The sequence below is a fragment of the Trachemys scripta genome, chromosome 3, assembly GCF_013100865.1.
Source record: "Trachemys scripta elegans isolate TJP31775 chromosome 3, CAS_Tse_1.0, whole genome shotgun sequence".
Classification (NCBI taxonomy): Eukaryota; Metazoa; Chordata; order Testudines; family Emydidae; genus Trachemys; species Trachemys scripta.
In genome coordinates, this window is record NC_048300.1 from 32,856,166 (window position 1) to 32,877,955 (window position 21,790).

Below are 21,790 nucleotides of genomic sequence, written 5' to 3' on the forward strand. Positions count from 1 at the left end.
GTAGCATCTGCGATGTGGCTGCGTGGAGCCCGGCCAGTTAGGACTGAGGATTCCAAGCCTTGGCCCCACAACATTTTCTTGTGGAACAAAGCCCATCTCCTCTAACGTAGCTCTTGTTTCCCAGGAATTGGCCCATAATAAATAAAATTAAAAGCATTTTGTGCAGGAAGAAAAACCTTTTACTGTAGATAACTCCAGGGGGAAGATGTTTTCCATTAGCTAACTGTGCCATTCTGCATAAGCTCTCTTCACATTTATGGCATATTCACTGTAATATTTGTAAACAGTAAATTTCTGACATGTTTACTGAGATAGAAAGTGGCTCTCCCAAACCCACCACATTCTGATGGGGGTGGAATAATTCTCCTAATAATTTCTTTTTAAGTGTACCTCTGAACAAAAAGTCAGCTGGAGATCTACCTGCTAAAATTTGTACATTGTGTTTAGCAGGCATCTAGCCAATCCTATATCAAATTACAAGAGCTACTTTGCTGTGAGTAGCCATATTTGGTAAAGTACTGGGTTAAGCAAGAAGCTAATTATCAGATTAAGAGTGTTAGTAATGGCAAGCAAAGTGGACACTGTAGTCAAAAGAAAAGCATAAAATAATATAGCAACACAGGTTGAAGTAACAGAGCTCTGCTTATTAAGATGGGCTTGCAGTATTCAAAAGCTAGTACGCAGATAAGGCACACAGTTATTAGTAGCCAGCATCAAAACCACAAAGTTCAGAGAAGAAATAGCTCTACAGAACAAAGATATTTGAAAGTTTTAAAATATTACTTTTCTGTGATAACATGTTTCACTCTGAAACAAAAGCCATCCTCGATCTATAGGCAATGCCCCTACTTATACAGCCCAAAATGCCGTTAGCCTTCTTGGCAACAAGAGCACACTGTTGACTCATATCCAGCTTCTCGTCCACTGTGACCTCTAGGTCCTTTTCTGCAGAACTGCTACCTAGCCATTCGGTCCCTAGTCTGTAGCAGTGCATAGGATTCTTCTGTCCTAAGTGCAGGACTCTGCACTTGTCCTTGTTGAACCTCATCAGGGTTTTTTTGGCCCAATCCTCTAATTTGTCTAGGTCCCTCTGTATCTGATCCCTACCCTCCAGTGTATCTACCACGCCTCCCAGTTTAGTGTCATTTGCAAACTTGCTGAGAGTGCAGTCCACACCATCCTCCAGATCATTAATAAAGATATTAAACAAAACCAGCCCCAGGACCGACCCTTGGGGCACTCTGCTTGAAACTGGCTGCCAACTAGACACGGAGCCATTGATCACTACCCATTGAGCCCGACGATCTAGCCAGCTTTCTATCCACCTTACAGTCCATTCATCCAGCCCATACTTCTTTAACTTGGCGGCAAGAATACTGTGGGAGACCGTATCAAAAGCTTTGCTAAAGTCAAGGAATAACACATCCACTGCTTTCCCCTCATCCACAGAGCCAGTTATCTCGTCATAGAAGGCAATTAGGTTAGTCAGGCACAACTTCCCCTTCGTGAATCCATGCTGACTATTCCTGATCACTTTCCTCTCCTCTAAGTGTTTCATAATTGATTCCTTGAGGACCTACTCCATGATTTTTCCAGGGACTGAGGTGAGGCTGACTGGTCTGTAGTTCCCTGGATCCAACTCCTTTCCTTTTTTAAAGATGGGCACTACATTAGCCTTTTCCCAGTCATCCGGGACCTCCCCCGATGGCCATGAGTTTTCAAAGATGATGGCCAATGGCTCCGCAATCACATCTGCCAACTCCTTTAGCACCCTCAGATGCAGCGCATCTGGCTCCATGGATTTGTGCTCATCCAGTTTTTCTAAATAGTCCCGAACCACTTCTTTCTCCACGGAGGGCTGGTCATTTCCTCCCCATACTGTGCTGCCCAGTCCAGCAGCCTGGGAGCTGATCTTGTTTGTGAAGACCGAGGCAAAAAAAGCATTGAATACATTAGGTCATGTGCCTCCTAATCATTTTCCTCATATAATCTGAGGGCTATTATGTTTGATGTCTTTATGTGCTTGTTAGCGAAGGCAAGGGTGAAAAACTGCTCTATGCACTTGGAGCGGAAGGTGGTGAGGTTTGGGTTAGTTCTTAGTTTTTGCAGGACCACAGTCTTGGACTGAACCCCAAGAAAGCTCTGTCACCTGCACAGATGAGTTTACTCTAGTGGTAGACAGGTCCACTGTATCTGAGGAGTTAAGGATGGTTTGCATTATGGAGCATGAGGTGGTATTTAGGATCTATTAGTCCCATAGTTGTTTACTTTGGTTAATGACATTGTAGTCTATTATGAAGAAAAGGACTGTTTTAGTAAGGCACATATTAATATGGGTAAAAGACTTCAAGTGGGAGTCCACCTGCCTTTCCTTCGTGGTAGTTTTCAGAAGTACTATATACTATGTGTACAGAGAACTATAATTAGTAGTAATAGCTGAACCTATTTGATACTGGTGCTTTGTCTTCTCTCTTATCATAGGATCAGAAAAGTCATAGATGGAAAGATTAGGTCCCTCTCTTCACAAGTGCAGGATAGTGTCCTCAACACAGGGCATAAAAAGTAGTAACTATTTTTATACTCAACATGCCCTTGATCTCCAGCTGCAGCCAAGGAGTGCGCAAGTGTTGTGCACTGGGCTGGTTCCTCTGAGACATGTTAGTGCATGCTGAAGGCTGCTCTTACTTTTATGCCAGGTATGTACAACCTCAAGGGACTAGAAATAGCTGGAGCACAGGAGGGTCTTGGCCATACCTCCTAACCCAACTGCAGATAGGGGGTTTCATAGGAGTCATTCCTCCATGTATTTCCTATCTAACAACCTCACTAAGCTGGGGTTATTCTGTTGTGGCTGTATGTGTTGGCTTTTGGGCCTCTTTAGCAACTAGAGGGCTACAAGGAGGGCCTCACGCAGACAAGAATCAGAGCTTGTTTTATACGTCCCTCTCTTTTTCTCTCTCACATATTCACACAGACTTCTAACTTGATCAATCAGTACCATTAGTTTTCATGCCAGGGGTATGAAAGAGCATGAGAACTATAATGGCTATAAAGGAACACAGAGCAGATGCCTGGTGCTGTGAATGCTGACAATTGGGCATGCTCAGCTGCATCCTGTTAGTGTCTAGAACAGATGAGTGCTTTGCTACCAGTAGCGGATTAACACTCAGGCCTGTGCCTGGGGCCCTGACCAATTTGGGGGCCCTCAGGACTGCCAGAACAATGGCCCCACCCCCTGCTCCTCCTCTACCCCCTGAGGCCCCGCCCCTGGCTAGGCCAGAAGCTGGAGGCGGGCCAGAGCCATACAGGGAGCCTAGGTCGCTGTAGGGAGCCTTGGACCTTCCTCCTGCCCCAGTTGGGAGACTGGGATGCCTGAGAGCAGCTCCTGGCCTGTGTCCCTGCCCACCAGGGTGTGCCACCCAGGACACCTGGAGGGTTTGGGGGCCCAGGGGCTCTGGAACCCGGGGGGGAGGGTGTCATGGCCCCTCCACTTTTAACAAAAGAAACCTGCCTTTGGGGTGGGTGAGAGCAGGGAGTGCCACATCAACAGCGCCAGCCCCTGTTCAGCCAGGGCCGGCAGGCTCTGTGTGTGGCTGCAATTCCCAACCCTAGATCCGCAGGTGGCAGATGAGTCCCGTTCCGGTAGAGGGAGCCCGGCTCAGCGGTGGGAGTTGCAGTATCGGGAGCCAGGGAGGGGATGGACGTAGTTGGAGAGGCATTGCCCTTCTCAAACAGGGGAGAGGCATGCGGGGGGGGGTCACATGCGACTGTCCCCCACTCCCAATTTCTGCGAGCACCGAGCTGCTCTGCTCAGCCTGCAGTGGGGGGAGGGAGGGAGAGAGAGGGGAGGAGAATGGGGGAAGGAAGGGAGGTGTGGGAGAAGAAGGGGGAAGAGAAGGGGAATGGGTGGGGGAAGAAGCGGGGGGAGAGAAGGAGGAGGAAGGGGGAGGGGCAGGGGGATGGGGTGCAGAGAGGCACTGTGTGTCTGAATTGCCTGAGTGGCCACAGCTCCCGCACTCAGGTTGTCCCACAGCAGCCCCCCACCGCCATTAAGCTGTGCCCCGCAGCACCAGCAGCCCAGGTATCACTCCAGGTCGGGGGAGAGAGCCAGTGACTCAGGAGAACTGGCTTCAGCACACACACACTGCCCCACCCCCCAAATATAGCAGTTAAACTACACTTATGGAAGGGATGCACCTGCCCCCGGGGCCCCACCTCAGCTCTCGTTGCCCTTTAGGGAGCGTTAAATCTGCAGCTTATCCAAGCCCCGTCCCAGCAGACTCTGGTGTCCTTAGTGCCCAGGCCGTCTGGCAGCTTGCTCCACAGTGCAGCTGGATGGTGGCTGCTCCCAGGCACCTGCTCTCTTGCTCTGTGCCGGGTGGTGCTGGGGCTGCAGCTCCCCTGGGCTCTTCCCCCTGCGGCAGCTGCGGTGCTGACTGCAGGGGCATTAGTGCAGTAAGCTGTTCCTGGGGGCTCCTGCAGCGTCTGCCCTGTCTCCCCCTCTGCCCGCCCCACATGGTGCACCACTACACTTGAGCCCAATATCCCCTGGGACACCTGCCCCCAGAGCCTAGGATCCCCCCACCCCTCTGCAGACCAGGATCTCCTGGACACATCCAGTCCCCAATCTGGGATCCTTCCCATCCCATGGGCCCCCACAGAGAAGCCCCCTACTTGCCAGGGCCTCCTCTCTTCCCAGGACACCTTCCTGTTGCGGTTTAAACTGCCTGCAAGAAGCCAAGCATGCCTGCACCACTCCCCATGTACATCCTCTCTCCAGAGCCCAGGGCATGACATCCTTCTTCCTGCACCTTCTGGTGAAACAGACCCCTTCCCCCAAGACTGTGCAGGTGAGGATCCCTGTTGGCTGGGGCTGGCGTGTGGCTCTCACACTGCTGGGAAGGTGACTCCTGGGACTGTTACCCTGCTCTGCACAAACCAGTACTCTGAGTAACAGGATGAAATTAAACACGGGGAAACTCAAAGCTAACAGGGAAAATCTTCCTGGTAGTGCCATGTCTATCTCAGGCTGTGGAACAGTCTCCCAAAGGAACAGCTGGAACCCCCAAGGCTTGGGATTTTTCAAAGGAGACTGGACAAAACATCCGTGCATTGGCAGAGAGACAGACCAAGACAAGATGATCACAGAGGGCTTTTTCTTCTCTAACTTCTATAATTCCATCCCACTATTCTAGGAATACAAATTCTGCTACTAAAGACCTGGTGCCTGGATCCCATTGCACTGGGACTGTGAAATAGTACCCTGACATGCAACTTCTACTGGGCCAATAGTGTAGATTGTGCTGTTAGTACAGCTGTTTGCAGGTGCCCTTGTATTTAGCTGAACCATTACACTCAGGGATTGAGTGCATCCCCACTATTTTGTGACCATGCATTCTGACACTGCTATCCTGCTGTGTGGATCCCAGTGTGCTTGTACTGTGAATTTTTGGTACTCACATCTTGCTATATTTATCTCTCAGTGCTGGTAGTGCTGGTGCCCTGGTGTAATGATGATATTATGCTAGAAATATGAATTCTGAAAATAGTGCCCTGGTGTGATAGTCACTCTGGGCTGTTAAGGTGAATCCTCCATATCTGTATGCAGTGTTGTAGCCCTATTAGTCCTAGGATATTAGGCTAGGTCTACACTACCCGCCTGAATCGGCGGGTAGAAATCGACCTCTCGGGGATCGATTAATCATGTCCCGTCGGGACGCGACAATCGATCCCCGAATCGACGCTCTTATTCCACCAGCGGAGGTGGGAGTAAGCGCCGTCGACGGGAAGCCGCAGAGGTCGATTTTGCTGCCGTCCTCACAGCGGGGTAAGTCGGCTGCGATACGTCGAATTCAGCTACGCTATTCACGTAGCTGAATTTGCGTATCTTAAATCGACCCCCCTCCCCCCGTAGTGTAGATGTAGCTTTAGAGAGACAAGGTGGGTGAGGTAATATTTTTTATTGGAGCAACTTCTGTTGGTGAGAGAGACAAGCTTATGCAGAGCTCTTCTTAAAATCTGTAAGCTTGAAAGCTTGTCTCTCTCACTAACAGAAGCTGGTCCAATAAAAGATAGTACATCACCTACCTTGTCTCTCTAATGTGAATCTTGTCATTATGGCCCTGTGGAGTGCATCCTAATATACCCAGACCATTAATCTTGGCCACTAGAGGAGGAATGTAAATCTTAATGCTAATAGCCTGCTGTTTAGATCTTGCTCCACTCTGAGCCTGGGAGTTTTAATTTTGGCATGTGTATCCTGATGCCAATCCATGAAGGCAATGGAGTTTGGAAATAAGGTGAACGCAGGGCCGGCCTTACGGGTGGGAGCCATGGTCAGTGGGGCGCTGTGGTCAAGAGGCAAGGAGCAGGATGGGCCTGGGATGCGAGGCCATGGAAGGAAACTTGGGGCAATAGTGGGGGGAGGTGGGGGAGGCAGCAGGGCCCAAGGGCAATGGGGGGAGATTCCTCCACCACTTTGGCCTTGGGCCCCCCACCTCCCAACTTTTACAAAGGTTCCGGAGCCCTTGGGCTCCCCTTAGTAACCCGGGCTCCCTGGGCAGCTGCTGCGGCTCTTACCACAGCTCAGCTCCGGCTTCTGTCCTGGCCAGGGGGTGGGGCCTCAGGGGAGAGGAGGAGCAAGGGGCACGGCCCCATGGCAACAGATGTGGGGGGGCCCAAAAGTTCTTTGTGGCCAGAGCCCTAATAAATCTTAATCTGCCTCTGTTCACTACAAGCTTATTATGAGGAGGAGGAGTGGGGAAACAGTGCTTAGTTTAGCCACTGATTTATGAATCTTCTCTCAAAGAAATTAAAAATATTAACAACAACAAAACAAGAACACTTTTAGCACTTGTATAGCACTTCTAATCCACAAATCTCAAAGCCTTTCACAAGGGTAGCTAAGCAGGCTCCTCCTTTCAGAGATAGGTAAACTGAGGTCCAAAGAAGTTAGGTCATTCATCCAAGATCATATGGAGAGTCACTGGAAGGGTGGGGAATAATGAAACCCAGCTCTCCTCATCCCCAGTCCAGTAATGCCTTATTCCATGGAATGTAACATACGACCTTTTGATCTTTGGAGGGAGTGGGTGTGAAGAAGGAAGGGATCCAAAATATTTGGCTGCAAGAAGCCTGAAACTCAACTAGTTTGACTTTTGGTCTCCATAGTGCCACTGTAGATACGTATAAATGTGTTGACAGTTATTCATTAACACTACACCCCTATTTTCTGTCTGTAATGCCCAATTTGCCTTACTAGTTTCCTTTTAAACAAATCTTTGATAAAGTCTCTCCCATTCATAAGCAGCAGTTTCATGTAATCAGTAAACACAAATTCTGGTCTGTTGTAATGCCTATTAGACATTTGTTGAGCTAACTCCAACCCCTCTTTCGGCCACATACTGTCAAAAGCAAAATACTTTTAACAATTAATTAACTGATTCTCATTCTTTATGAATGGAACCATGGGTGAAATCCTGACTCCACTGAAATCAATGCAAGTTTTACTAGGATTTCATCCCACGTCTCTATCTACTTTAGGGGTTTAAGACTCCCAAGAATGTGATATGTAAATGACTGATGCAACCGAGGTCATCATTCATACAAATAGATGCAATAGCTCTTTGTTTACCCATAAGTAAGTAAACGCATAAAGCTAGATCACTGTCAGATTTAAGATTACATACACTACAGACTGCTTAATCCCTTCCAATAAGTATGATGCAGATGAGATGGGAGAAGATGATTGGTATGGCCAATCTACCAATGCAATGGATTTTAACTTTTAAGATGTCTACCTCCATGGTTTGTGAAGTTTCTGAAGCCCCTGACACAAATATAACATCCTATAATTTAGTGGCCTCATCTTGTAATCTTTTTATTGTGCAGTATAGTGAGGGTTTACAGGATAAAACTTTAGATATGAAGGGAAGATTGGACCGTGGTGCCAGAATTAAGGTTGCTTGGGTGTTTCCAGGTACGTTTATCATACCACGCCTTCTATTTAGACAGTCCGGTTTGTTCAATACCCATCGTGTTTTTCAACCCCTTCCTGAACCATATTATGTGTTCGACTACTGGTCTTTCTTTCCCTTTAGTGAAGGTTCTCAGTTCATATATGTCTTTGGGGCTTTGGAGAGGTAAGAATGTAAGAGGATCTAGCGTGGCACTGGCCGGCCCCCTGTAGGGCTACATTCCATCTCCAGGGCTATGCCCATGCAAAAAATCCCTTCCTCCTCCTAGGGTTTCTTTGTAATTCTTACTCCAAGAATTGGGACTTTCCCCACCCCCTTCTAGAGGCTGTGATCTTTCAGGAGCTTTTCCTTAGCTGTTTGGTAGATTTTACCCACCCGCCCTGGAGATTGCTTCCTCCTCCCCTTTCTCAGGTGGGTTATTAGCATTTTCATTTGCACTCAAGTCTTTAATAGGATTCTTATCCTGTCTTAAAGAGACAGAGTTAGTTTTCACAAGTACATCAGGAACAGCATTTTGCAAAAGTGGGACCTGGATTGGGGTACCCTCTGCCACTCCTCTCTCTGATCCCAAGAGGTTAATTGTATGACTACTCCCCTTTGGGAGGTCAGTTACACAGTTTCCTCTTAAAACCTGAGCCAGGTTGGGTGCCTGGGAGCACAGATGCCGACCCAGCAAATCTGTCCTGGGCAAACCCTTCCCTGTAATTAGTGAGGAGACACTCCTGTACTCCCCCAAATTCCTTCTCTATTTCCTCCTCTGGGCCACCTCTAAGACACACACCCTTGTGCTCTCTAGAGTGGGATCTATCCCCTGTTCAAGACTCACAGCTAACAGCCAGAACAGTCCTTTCACTGGTAGGCACTACACCCTCCTCCCTCTTTTGAGTTGGGCTTGCCTCCAGCTACAGAGCCCATGGAACCCTAACCCGCCGCAGCAGTCTCTAGGACTCCATCAGCCTCCTCTGGGCTTCTCTCTAGGACACATCTTCCGATGCACTCTAGAGTGAGGTCTGTCCTTTGCTTATCTGCAACCTGCTAGCAGCCAGCAACCTGGACAGTTTTCTCACTAAAGTTTCACAACAGGTTTCAGTAACACATACATAGCCAAACTTCATAACTTAACATATGACAATAGCACATACAATCCAACGAGATATTAATGTCTAGCAGATCAAGACTTTTAGAATGATACCTCACAAGGCATACTATGTACAAAATACATCCTAATTACGTGACAGCGGTGAATATTGGGGTGCCAGGGTGTCACACCCACACCCCCAGTCGGAGCCCTCTCCTCCTTCCACACTCCGAACCCCTTGGCCCCAGCCCAGAGCCCCCTCCTATACCCCAAATCCCTCATCCTGGCCCCACCCCAGAGTCCACACCCCCAACCAGAGCCCTCACCCCCTCCTGCACTCCAACCCCCTGCCCTACCCTGGAGACCCTCCCCACACCCTGAACCCCTCATCCCTGGCACCACCCCAGAACCCGCACTCCCAGCTGGAACACTCACCCTCTCCCACACTCTGAACCCCTTGGCCCCAACCCGGAGCCCCCTCCTGCATCCCAAATCCCTCATCCTCGGTCCTATTCCAGAGCCCGCACCCCTACCCCTGCCCGGTGAAAATGAGCAAGTGAGCAAGGGTTGGGGAGAGCAAGCGACGGAGGAAAGGGGGATGGTGTGAGCGGGGCTGGGGCTTCAGAGAAGCAGCAGGGCAGGGACCCGGCCTTGGGGAAGGGGTGGGTCAGGGGTCAGGCAAGGGTGTTCAGTTTTCTGCAATCAGAAAGTTGGCAACCTTATATATAAACCATTCATGAGTCCTGAGATCAACCCCAACTTGTGGATTTCTTAGCCATCTCTCTCCTTTCATGAGCTCTTTACACCTTAGGTAAAATGTTATGCAAGTCTAGCTTATTCCTATCCCTCCATTTACATAAAGCATAAATATGTCCCTCCCTTGAACCCCACCATAAAGAAGCTGAGGGTTCTCCACAAGACAAGGAACTATCTATCCTCAAGAGATTGAGGATGTTATAACTAGATAAGTTCAGGGAGGATAGCTCCATCAGTGGCTATTAGCCAGGATGGGCAGGGATTGTGTCCCTAGCCTCTGTTTGCCAGAAGCTGGGAAAGGGTGACAGAGGATGAATCACTTGATGGTTACCTGTTCTGTTCATTCCCTCTGGGACACCTGGCATTGGCCACTGTCAGAAGACAGGATATTGGGCTAGATGGACCTTTGGTCTGACCCAGTATGGCAATTCTTATGTTCTTATATTCAAGCAAGGAAAGGGAAAATGAAGTGGGGATTTTTTCATGCATGTTTAATAATTTTCACTTAAGACTTGGCAAAGATTGAGCTGTCCCTGGTAGAAAGAATATTCAATACATGTTTTTGCTGAGTTCCCCTGTAAGTAGCAGAAAAAAAGGATCAGACTGCCTCCACTAATAAAATACATTCTTTTAAAAACACTTCTCAGTGTGAAGCCTGAAGAGTTTTCTGTATGTTAAAGGATGAAAAAATCCTGATACTGAAGTATCAGGTCTGGTGTATTTAATATAACAAATACATATCACATACAGAAAACTAAAGTCAATGGAGCTATGACAATTTATAACATTTGAGAATCTGCCCCAACAATGTTTATTTCATTCTATGTAACCTCAAGACTCTCAAATAGCAGGATAAGTTGATTCCTCTGAATTCCACAAACAAGAGGGATGTGGTTAGCCTTACAAGAATGGTACTTCAACTCACAAAAAATGTACAGAGAAAGCAACTCATCCTTCTCCCACATTAGCCAATGGGAATCTTATCATAATCAACGGTGGGATCAGAGTCAGCCCTGAAGAAGGACCTCAAAGGAATAAATTCACTTAAAAAATCTCACCCATAGTGGAATATTTGCAAATGGCTCTAGAATTTGTTACTTTCATTCTGTTTTTTAAGTTCTGCACGGTGACTAATTGCAAAATCACTGAGACATACCAGCTTGTAGCCAGATTTGTTCAAGGGTTGTCCATAGTTGCATAGGTCCTTGCCTCAGGGCAGTATTCTGCATAGTTACTTCAGACATGGCCTGTTCCAGTCGTGAAGCAGCAACAGAAGAGGCGCGCTGTGAGCCTAAAAACAAAACAACAATGAATTTATAATCCATCATTTTTCCTTGGCTAATTAAAGACTGTGGTCTGATTCTTTACTCCACTGTGCCAGTTTTATGCTAGTGTAACTCCAACAACTTCAAACTGTTGTAACAGAATGTAGAATCAGACCCTGCATCTTTGTACTTTGTAACAGATTAATTTAATTTCCAGACCTCGGGGCTGCAGCTCAAAACAAACAAACTAAGGGCTTGTCTACACTGGCACTTTACAGCACTGCAACTTTCTCACTCAAGGGTGTGAAAGAACACCCCTCTGAGTGCAACAAGTTTCAGCGCTGTAAAGCGCCAGTATAGACAGTGCACCAGCGCTGGGAGCCGCGCTCCCAGTGCTGGTAGCTACGCTCCTCATGGAGGTGTTTTTTTTAGAGCACTGGCCACGTTAAAGCGCTGTCAGGTAAAGCGCTTTAGCATTGCCAGTGTAGACTAGCTCTAAGACACAGACAGTGATTTTACTAAAGTCTGCTTAGCAACCTCAGGGAAGCAACCATATTTTGATCATCTGGAAAGGACAATTCCCAAATCAAATCTATGATAAAATACTCGCTAATAATCAGATTTATTTACAAACACACTGTCAAACTACAAATTATGGATTATTAATAAGAAATCTCGGTAAAATATTACAAATTTGGTTAGAACAATTCACCCAGCATGTAAATTTCAAGTAACATCAATATCATTCCACTTGTTTAGACACCTGCTTGATTTTTCTTTTAAACCTGGGTAGTGGAAAAAGCTCAGAGCTTTGACTATATTAACCTTTAATGTGTCCTATACTATTATGTAAGCATAATACATTCAGAATTGCCATCTCTGCAAACAGAATACCGTATCAAACACTGTTCCTTAAAGTGGTGCATGGACAGAGTGCCCACAGGTTTCCAGAGCAGTGCATGAGCAGGATCATGTGCCCATGCGTATTAGGGAGTACCAGGATGCCTATCACCTAAGAAAAGGTTACAAAATGGGAGGAAAAATAAATCTGATCCAAAATCAGTGTTTGGTTTTAAGCTTCTAAAATAATGTCAAGAAAGTAGGTAAATGAGACTAAGGCTGAGAATACCTCCCTAAAGAGCTGCTGTGACAGAAGCTGTTGCTCAGACAACATTATTCCTTAACGCACTGCTAAATACTGACCTTGCAGACCAAATGACCCTAGGGTTATACCCTGTCTTGGCTTTCTGGAGCCACATGATAGGAGCAGTGCAGGCTTTGTTACCTAGAGACATTCCGCCAGGATGGGTCGGGGCAATGGAGGGAACAGATGGGTACAAAACCTGTGGTGAGGCATACACTGCTGTCTTTTTAAAAGGAACTGCTTGCATTCCCAGCAGAAGTATGCTGCACACATATTGCCAAGCCACACTCCCTTGCTAGCAGACCACGATCCACTGGGGCTGTGCAGTGCCAGCAGGCACAGCAGCCTGATCCCCCGTCTAGTGCTCTCATGAGCACTGAGCTGGAATCCTGCCCTACTGGGTGGATGTTGCTGGGTGGAAGGAGAGTAAGATGCTCCCTTTGCCCATTTGCCTTCTAAGACACCTGTGCAGCACAGGGCAGGATTTGGCCCATAGCTTTTATATAACTCAGAGCCTGTAAGACATAAATGTCTGAGGATAATCCAAACACACAACTGGAAGGCTAGCATTGCTATGGGGTGTTTTTGTTCCATTATCTCACTACTGAGTGTCATTCATTTTAAGCAGCAAAACTTCAAAACAGTCCTGTAATGATTTTGGTGCATGCACCCCCTACAACTCACTTTAAAAACGTAAATGTTCTCTTTCTAAATGCATTCTTTAAGTTCCTACATATTTTCAAAGACATTCCTAGTCTAATGTTCCAAAAAGATGACAATGTAGTAACGTAATAATTATGGCTTCAAATTATTTGGGGAGGTTTGATTCTGCAATCAATCTATCCTGATTCTAAAATTAGTGACCATCATCACATTATCTGAGTGCTTTAAAAACAGTATGCAATTATATATTTCTCTCCCAAGACTGTCCCCTCTCAGAGTGTCTTTTTCGAAGCATGTTACTTAAAAAGCCCTTTCCATGAATTATGGACCTGTTCTGATTACATTGACAGGGCAGACATGAGTCTGTTTCATTCACATCCCCAGAGCATAGGGAAACCCTAATCTCCTTCTGAGACAGATCTGGGAGACTATACCACTTCAGTGCAATTTTGGTATTCTGCCGAGGTTCAGGCTGTGCCATACAGGTGAATGCCCACTTATAAGCTAGTAAAGTATCCATCTATTTCAAAGCAGACTTTCTAGGAACATCATTTCTCAGTTGTACTTCAAAAATATAGTTCTCTCTCTATCCCTACAATGTATTAGTTGGGTAGTTTCAAATAAAAGTGAAGTATGTGATTTGAGTTTGATCCTGCCAGCTGCTGAGTTCCTCAACTTGCAAGGTAGTCAAAGGGACTTGAGGTTGCTCAGCATCTTGCAGCACAAGGCTGTTAGTGTCTAATAAGCTAAGTGGCTTTTACATTTTCTTAATTTATAGTTGTTCCCTCTTCCATGCACACTTAACAACATAAGTGGATCATGGTAGATGCAATGATAATACAAATAATAAACAACATTAATAAGTAGAGATCACAAAATCATTTCCTATGCAAGGGTAGGATATAGTCTCCTGCCAGAGGAAATACCCACATATTAAGCTCATGTATCCTTGATCTTAGAAAGAAGGCAAGAGAAGTACAAAACTGTCTCTTTCAATGGAAGCGTAAATATTACGTAAAATCAAACAACAAAAAAGCACCGAAATCCCACACCTCATCATTTTAATTTCATGCCCCAAAATATGTAGATGTTGGAGTAATACATTATTACATCAATTAGTTATTTACTGCAGTCTCTCTTTTTAACAGCTTCACTAGACAGACCATAAAGTCTACATCTTGCAGTAAATTTTCTTCACATTTGGAGAAGGAATCATAAAAAAAGAAAACTGTTTTTACTCATTGCATAAGTCATATAAATGTATCTAAAGAAGTTATAAAGCATTGTTCTAAGATCATCGTGGGATCAAGAATCAAGTTTAATATTTGTCTGTGAAAAATCAGTCAGTGGAGGAAAATCAAAATGGCATCAACAGTCAGAAAAAGAAAGAAACAGCAAGGCAGCTGACTGGTCTTCGTGAATTTAATTAGGAGCACTTCTCCAGTCAGGAGAAGCTGAAGAAAACAAGGAGGAGCTAATGTTCCTGGTAGCAAAACTAAGGCCATGTCTACATGAGAGAGCTTGCAGCAGCACAGCTGTACCAATGCAGCTGCCAGTGTAGCTGCTCTGTGCTGATGGGAGAGAGCTCTCCTGTCGACATAATTAAACCAGCCCCAATAAGCGGCAGTAGCATCTCCTGCCGACATAGCGCTGTCCACACTGCTGCTTCTACCAGTGTAACTTACGTCGCTGTGGGCTGTGTTTTTTCACACCCCTGAGTGACAGAAGTTATACTGACAAAAGTGCTAGTGTAGATACAGCCTAAGAGTCTTGCACAGAATAATCTCCTTGTGGTATAACTGAAAGAGAAGATAGTGTCAAACAATCCGAATAATCCTCCCTACAGTGAAGATTCCAGAGAGTGTGAAATGACTGAACATTACCATTCCACTGCAGTATATTCCCAGGGGACTTCTGGAAGGAAACCAGAGCCTGCTCCAGAATGATCCCAAATCAAGGCAATAAGCACCAGTTACAGCTGAAGGTGCAGGGCCTTCCACTATGACTAAAGGGAACCTAGGGCACTGAGCCCAGCAGCCTCTCTTCCCCTTCTTCACATGGGGAACAAAAAGAAGCAGACTTTGGAAAGCCCAAATCTGTGGAACTCTTTCCCCAAATCAGCCAGGGTGCATGGAATAAATCAGGTCTTTGCAGCATCACCCACCCTCCACATTGGGAGCAACAGCAACCCCCACACACCATGGACTCTGAAACTTGGACATTGGAGAGGAAGGGGAAAGGGCTCCCTGCCTATAGATGGACTGCACACAGCACAAGTCTTGTGAGTGTGAGAGAAAGCGCTGAAATCATCTCTGGAGATTGGCATGGCTCAAGGGTGTGTCAGTAATGCCCCCTTTGCCCTGATAATGTGGCAGCCACAAAAGTGATTTCTGGAAGGAAAAAAGAGCATGATTTAGAAAGATCCCAAATCAGAGCTCCTTCCACAAGGCAGTCAGCATCAGTTACAGTGGAGGGTGCAGGGGTTAAATCGACCTAGTTTTCTCAGGTTAGACACCAAAAATTGAGGCACACAAAATTTAAAAAATTCAGTTTAAGTGACTTGCCCAAAGTCACGTACTGAGGCAATAGCTGAGATGGGAATAGAACTCAAGTCTCATGAGTCCCTGCCCCATCCATTGGGCTACAATGCCTCATTGCAAAAGGCCTGTTCTTGAAAACACAGCCGCAGAGACTGCGTCCTTAACTCCCTTGTAAGTCAATTGAAGTAGCACACTCTTACATTAGTGCCGAATTTGACTTGTTATCTTCAATAAGTCAAATTCATACTGCATGACCCTGCCTCATGCAGACAACGGAAAAGAGGATTTAAACAAAGTATGGAGACTCATCATAGCAGAAGGTAATACAAGGAAATGGAATAAACAGATTAAAAATTACATGAATAGATGCGCACAGAATTGATAAGATTACAGTGTTATAAATATATACACTAAGGGCTCAATGCTGCAAACGCACATGGGAGCAGCCCCAATGAATTCCATGAGTAAAGTTCACATGCACAAATGCTTGAAAGGTCAGATCCTAAGCTTGTCATGCATTTTATCCATCTGAAGAGGATATATCTTAATCCTACACAATTTACTAAGAGCTGTGTATTTAACACTGAAAGACATGGCACAAAATAATTGGCCATTTTCTGCATGTGATATCCTTCTCTCCAAGGGTAAGTCTACACTGCAGCTGAGAGTATAATTTCCATTACAGGTAGACATACCCACGCTAGTTCAATTAGAACTACTGCACTAAAAATAGCAGCATAGCCATGGCTATCCAGACGGCATCACAAGTTAGCCACCCTGAATACCATCTGCTGGGCCCCCCTACCCCACTTAAGTGAATCGGAGTTGGGACCACTGAGCATGCACCAGAATCAGGCCTTATAGTGAACACAAATTAACTGTTTCCTGGACACTGTTTTTCTTTTTTTGTAATCAATTGAGTGCTGTTGAGATAAACCCAATGATTTACTTATAAGGGCAAGGATGAGAGAAACCAGGAAAGTTCTCGCCTTTAAACTATCTGTTCTAAATGTTAACGACTTCCTCAGCCCCAGGGAATACAGTCATTCCTCCTCCTCTATAAATTTTCCAAAAGTTTGCATCAAGTCAATGGCATTGTCGCTCTTTACAGAGCACGGTGTATGTGCCAATGAGTTCTTTGATGGCTGCTGAGTTTGATGCGCGAGTGACAGTCCATCTACAGGTAGGGCACATGCAGGCACTAGCAATGCTCTGAATCCAAGCAGCAGATTCTTTCCTCCTCTGACGCCGGTCACCACAAAGCTTGATCCAGTCTGACTTGCAACATCTCGCTCCATCTACAAGCTGGCTCCACCAACCAGAGCAGCATTCTGCACTTCTTTCCCAATCATCCATAGAGATGCCAAAGGATACAAAGTCATCTTTGCAAGCATCCTGAAATCTGCGCAGTCGTCTGCCTCTCTTTCTAGACCCTTTGTGAGCTTCAGAGTACAGCACACTCTTAGGGATCCCGGCATTTGCTTGACATGTTCGAGCCACCTGAGTCTTTTCTTACTAATCAACATTTCCATGAATGACATATGAGCATGATTTTAACACTTCCACATTTGTCACCTTGTCTTGCCATCTTATTCAAAGAATTTTACGCAAGCATCTGATACGAAAGCTGTTTAGACTTTTGGTATGTTTGGTATAAGTCATCCATTTTCTGAGCCATACAGAAGAGTGGATAAAATACGTCTCATAAACAGAGATTTTCCTTTTAGTTGAGAATTTGTTATTATTCCAGGGTCTGTCTTGCAAAAGACCAAAGTTCCTGTCTGCTTTGCCGATTCTACTAGTGAGCTAAGCATCAAGATCTACATTGCCAGTAACAGCAGAGCCAAGGTAGCAAAACTGGTCAACAACATCTAGATGAATACCATCTAAGGTGATATCCGGAACTGGTTCTGAAGAGCCTTGGTTCATGAGAACAGTCTTCTTCAAGCTTATTGCTAGACAATTTTTTTTCATGAATCAGAGAACTTGGTAATAAGATGTTGTAGGGCATCAACACTGTGAGCCACAGCGGCTGCATCATCTGTAAACAACAGGTCCCTTATGGTGATCTCCTTCACCATCGTCTTAGCTCTGATCCTTGACATGTTAAACAAACCTATGTCATCTCTGGTGTTAAGATAGACACCTCTCGAACATCACAGAACACATACCAAAGCAGGAATGAGAAGTAAATATTAAATAATGTAGGAGCCAGTATCCAACCCTGCTTCACTCCATTGTTGATGTTAAATGAGTCAGATTCCTGGTTTTCATACATTACGGTTGCCTTCATGCCATTGTGTAAGGATTTCACAAGGTTTAGCAATATAGGTGTACGACCAACCTTCTTCAGAACTATGTAAAGCCCTGACTGACTAACCATGTCAAAGGCTTTTGTTAAATCTGTAAAAGCCATGTACAGTGGAATATGCTTCTCTCTGCATAAGTTTGCATAATCATGTACTAAAAACATTACAACATGCTGTTTGCATTGGGTAGTGGATTCAAGACCTTCACATAACTTCCCCCTCAGTGGGCTCAATGTCTGGTGTCTGAGGGAGTAGTTGTAAAGTTTGTTAGAATCACCAGTTCTCATATGGCCACCCACACAAACTGACACAACTCTCCCAGCACAATCCTCCTAGACACAAATTAACACAACCACCCACACAACACCACAACCAGCGTTCACAATAACTCCAAATATATATAGCCCCTCATGGCAGCACATGCCCATCATTTGCCAATAAATCTCCCAGCACAGCCCCCCCTACAGACAATAACCCCAAACATAACTCTAGAGCCTAGATTGTCTGTTAAGATTGTGATGGAAACAACTACACGCATGGCTGAGAGCTCTTTTTGTCCAGAATATCACCAGGTTGAATCATCAATGGGATATGTTGCCTGTTACCGTCCAGTTTTTAAGTTCTCAGCCATTTTTTTAAACACATATCTTTATAAATTATACCCATACGACAGCATGGACTTTCACCTACTAGTACTAACAGGAAGCTCATATCTAGCACTTTTCATTTATAGATATCAATGTACTTTACCAAAAGAGGTAAGTATCATTATGTCCCTTTTATGGATGGGGAAACTGAAGCAGAGATAAGTGAAGTGACTTGCCCTGGTCACACACCAGGGCAGTTACAGAATCAAGAATAGAATTCAAAATGCCTGACTCCCAGACCAGTGCCCAGAACACTAGAAAACACCACTTTCCCTCCTTTAGGAAAATGTGCATTTGGTTTTGGAAAGGAGAAAGATTTTTTTAAATTATTTTCCTCACCAGAGTCATTATCGTGAGCATCAGGGAGAGAAAGATGCATCCCATTGTGCTTTTTGATCATCGGCACTTCAGTCACACTGCTTTCTTTCTCAGAGCCACTGTAAGGAAACAAGATGGTGTTAGGTGGCCACTGACAGAATTAGGTCTTCAAAACATGCAGTAATCCAATTGAATGGCCATTAGATTTGATAGCTGTACCATTCAGTACAGGGAAGTGGCTGTTGAAATGTATTGGGGGAAGAGTTTTGCTGATTTTTCTCAAAAAGATCTGAAAATTGTTCATGCTGAAACATCATTTTAGTCTAAAGAAAGTGGAGTGGAAAATAACACTCGATACTTACAGTAGGAAGCAGTCTTGCTGAGGCAGGGGATGGACAAGATGCTCTAACAGGGCTTTGCCATCTCTAATTTATTTGATTAGCTTTGGGTTCTGTGCAGAAAGCCCCAGCATCCTTGGTCTGTGAGTGTCTCTGCAGATCAGTTCACGGGAACATTGTTACTGGCTAGAATCAGGGCCAGAGGATTCTCTGCTGCATAAACCCTCCAGCACACCACAAGGCAGCACAAGGGGCCTGGACCACTGCTTCTCTGCATCAATTCAGAGTTGGTGCTAGCATGAGGATTTGGTTCATAGTGAAGGCAGTTCCACTCCTCTTGCACCAATGGTCTCCTACCACATACCTGCTAACCGATCATTTCAAGAGGATTAGCACCTTTCTCTCTCCCTCTGTTCTGCCTGAACAGAGGAGGAGGAGAAAGACTACTACTTAAAAAATTACATTACGAGGAGTTCTTGTTCCCCAATTTATGATACATACACTTGCTCCCAGCTATGGTCTTATCCAGAGGCATCTGCAACAGCAGCAGTGAAGGAGGGGGTCTTATCCCAGTGGAAAAAAGACAGAATATTTTGCCAGGCAGATCCTCTCCTATATTATGTCACAGTAGAACTCCATTTATAGTTATTTTTTGTGGGTGGTTTTTTTGGGGTGAAGGTGGGTAAGAACCAAAACACATCTCATGATTAGAGCACTTCTAACACTATACTAAAACTATACTACTATAAACTTATCTCAAAACTATTTACAATACAAATGTTCAAGATACTAGGGAAGTTGCACTTGCAAAGCAAGAGCTACGAGTTTTCCAGCTAACTGTCATAGTCAGTAAGAAGGAACTGAAGTGGTGGTGGGTTGGCAGGGCCCTATATTCAGTGCCATGAAGGCGCGACCCCAGGGGGCGCCCGATCCAACCTGATGGGTACTGCTAGGGGAAAAACCTTCCGGCCACCGTGCATGTAGCACACACACACCTAATTGGAATTGACATGAGCAATCACTCAAAGAAGAACAGAGGGATCATGATGTCTGCTCTCACAACTCACCAAAGTATTAAAAGGAAAGGTGACTGCTTCCTGCCACTTTTTTCAGAGACACATCAGAGTACACTGCTCACTATCTAGGTAATACTTATCTCAGGAACATTAATAAAGTTACCATGGAAGCATAATTGATCTGGAGGCCTTATCTTTGAGTTTAATCAATCCTCGCGCATGGACTGCATTCTGAGATTTTGGTTCATCTGATATTTCATGTCTGTGTTCTGGGTTTATTTTTGACCACAGATCAGCTTTATAATAGAGAAATATAACTAAAGACTGTCTTTGCCTGCTATATATTTGTGGCCTGAAGGCCTTTTATTATTAATATTATTATTATTAGTGGTGCTCACAGTAGAAGTACTAAGTAGTTTTTTCTGAGTCTTTGAAATCCTACTTGAGATTCTTTACATGGGCTCTGAACTCCCAAGGGACTCCATGCTATCATTTGGACCTTCTCTCACAGAGCTCATTTCAGAACTGGGCCATGGTATCCCACAGGCTGAATTTTACTTGGAAATATCATCTGAAATTGCTGTTATTAACTTTAAGTGTTAAAACAACTGAAAGAAAGACCTACTTCTTCTTGCATCTTTGTCTTATCTATATAGGTATCTACAGAGCATCTGCAGTGATCTTCTTTTCTTGTGCTACTGACTGACGCCTAAAAGCAATGTCATGCTTATGGCGCAGTACACGTGGAGGAGTACTACATTAAAAACATTACTGACGTGAGGTAGAATATTGTACATAGGTAGAAGTCAGCATTAAGAAGTCAATGTTTGACAGCAGTTACCATGCAGTGATACCTGAGATACTAAATTATATCCCTATACATAGAAGAGATGATAAAATGTGCAGATGACAAAGATCAGCAAGGTGATAAATAATGACGAGCACAGGGCAGTCATGCAGAGTGATCAGGATTGCTTGGTATACTTGGCTCATTAAAACAGAATGCATTTTAATACAGCCAAATGCAAGATCCTAAATCTAGGAACAAAGAAAATAGTCCATCCTTACAGAATGGGGGGCTGTATCCTGGAAAGCAGTGACTCTGAAAAGGGCCATAGCGGACAACCTACTCAGCATGAACGTCCAGTGTGATACTCTCACGAAAAGGGCTAATACGACCCTTACATGTATTAAGCAGGGTAATAGTGAGGAGTAGAAGAGAGGTGATTTTACTTCTCTATAAGGCATTAGTGAAACTGACACTGGAATACTGTGTACAGTTCTGGTGTCCACATTTCCAAAAGGATGTTGAAAAATTGGTGAGTTTGCAGAGATAAACCACAAAAATATGTGAGAACTAGAAAAAATGCCTTATAATGAGAAACAAAGAGAATGCCTTAGAGTGAGAAATTTAAAAAGTTCAATCTGTTTAGTTTATCAAAAAGAAGATCAAGATGTGATTTGATCATGGTATATAGGTACCTTCATGGGGAGATAATACAAGATACTAAAGGGCTCTTTCATTTAGCAGAGAAAGGCATACCCAAGAACCCATGGCTGGATGTTAAAGCCAGACAAATCCAAATTAGAAATAAGGCACATTTTATTTTTAAACAGTGAGTGTAGTTAACCATTGGAGCAAACTACCAATGGAAGCTGTGGATTCTTCATCTCTTGATGTCTTCAAATCAAGATTGGATGCCTAGTAATGTGGGAAGGCATTTTCAAAGGATTAGTGCC

General features: G+C 44.8%; 1 protein-coding gene across 2 annotated transcripts in view; it reads right to left on the reverse strand.

Moving 5' to 3' along the window:
• The window catches only part of TTC7A (tetratricopeptide repeat domain 7A), a 283,111-nt gene that overhangs the window by 72,618 nt on the left and 188,703 nt on the right, over positions 1–21,790 (reverse strand). For both annotated transcript variants that reach the window (XM_034764410.1, XM_034764411.1), the window contains 2 exons: positions 18,718–18,815; positions 10,967–11,101 (listed from right to left, as the gene is read on the reverse strand). In XM_034764410.1, the coding sequence (XP_034620301.1) occupies positions 10,967–11,101; positions 18,718–18,815 (233 nt within the window). The remainder of the gene's footprint in view (positions 1–10,966; positions 11,102–18,717; positions 18,816–21,790) is intronic.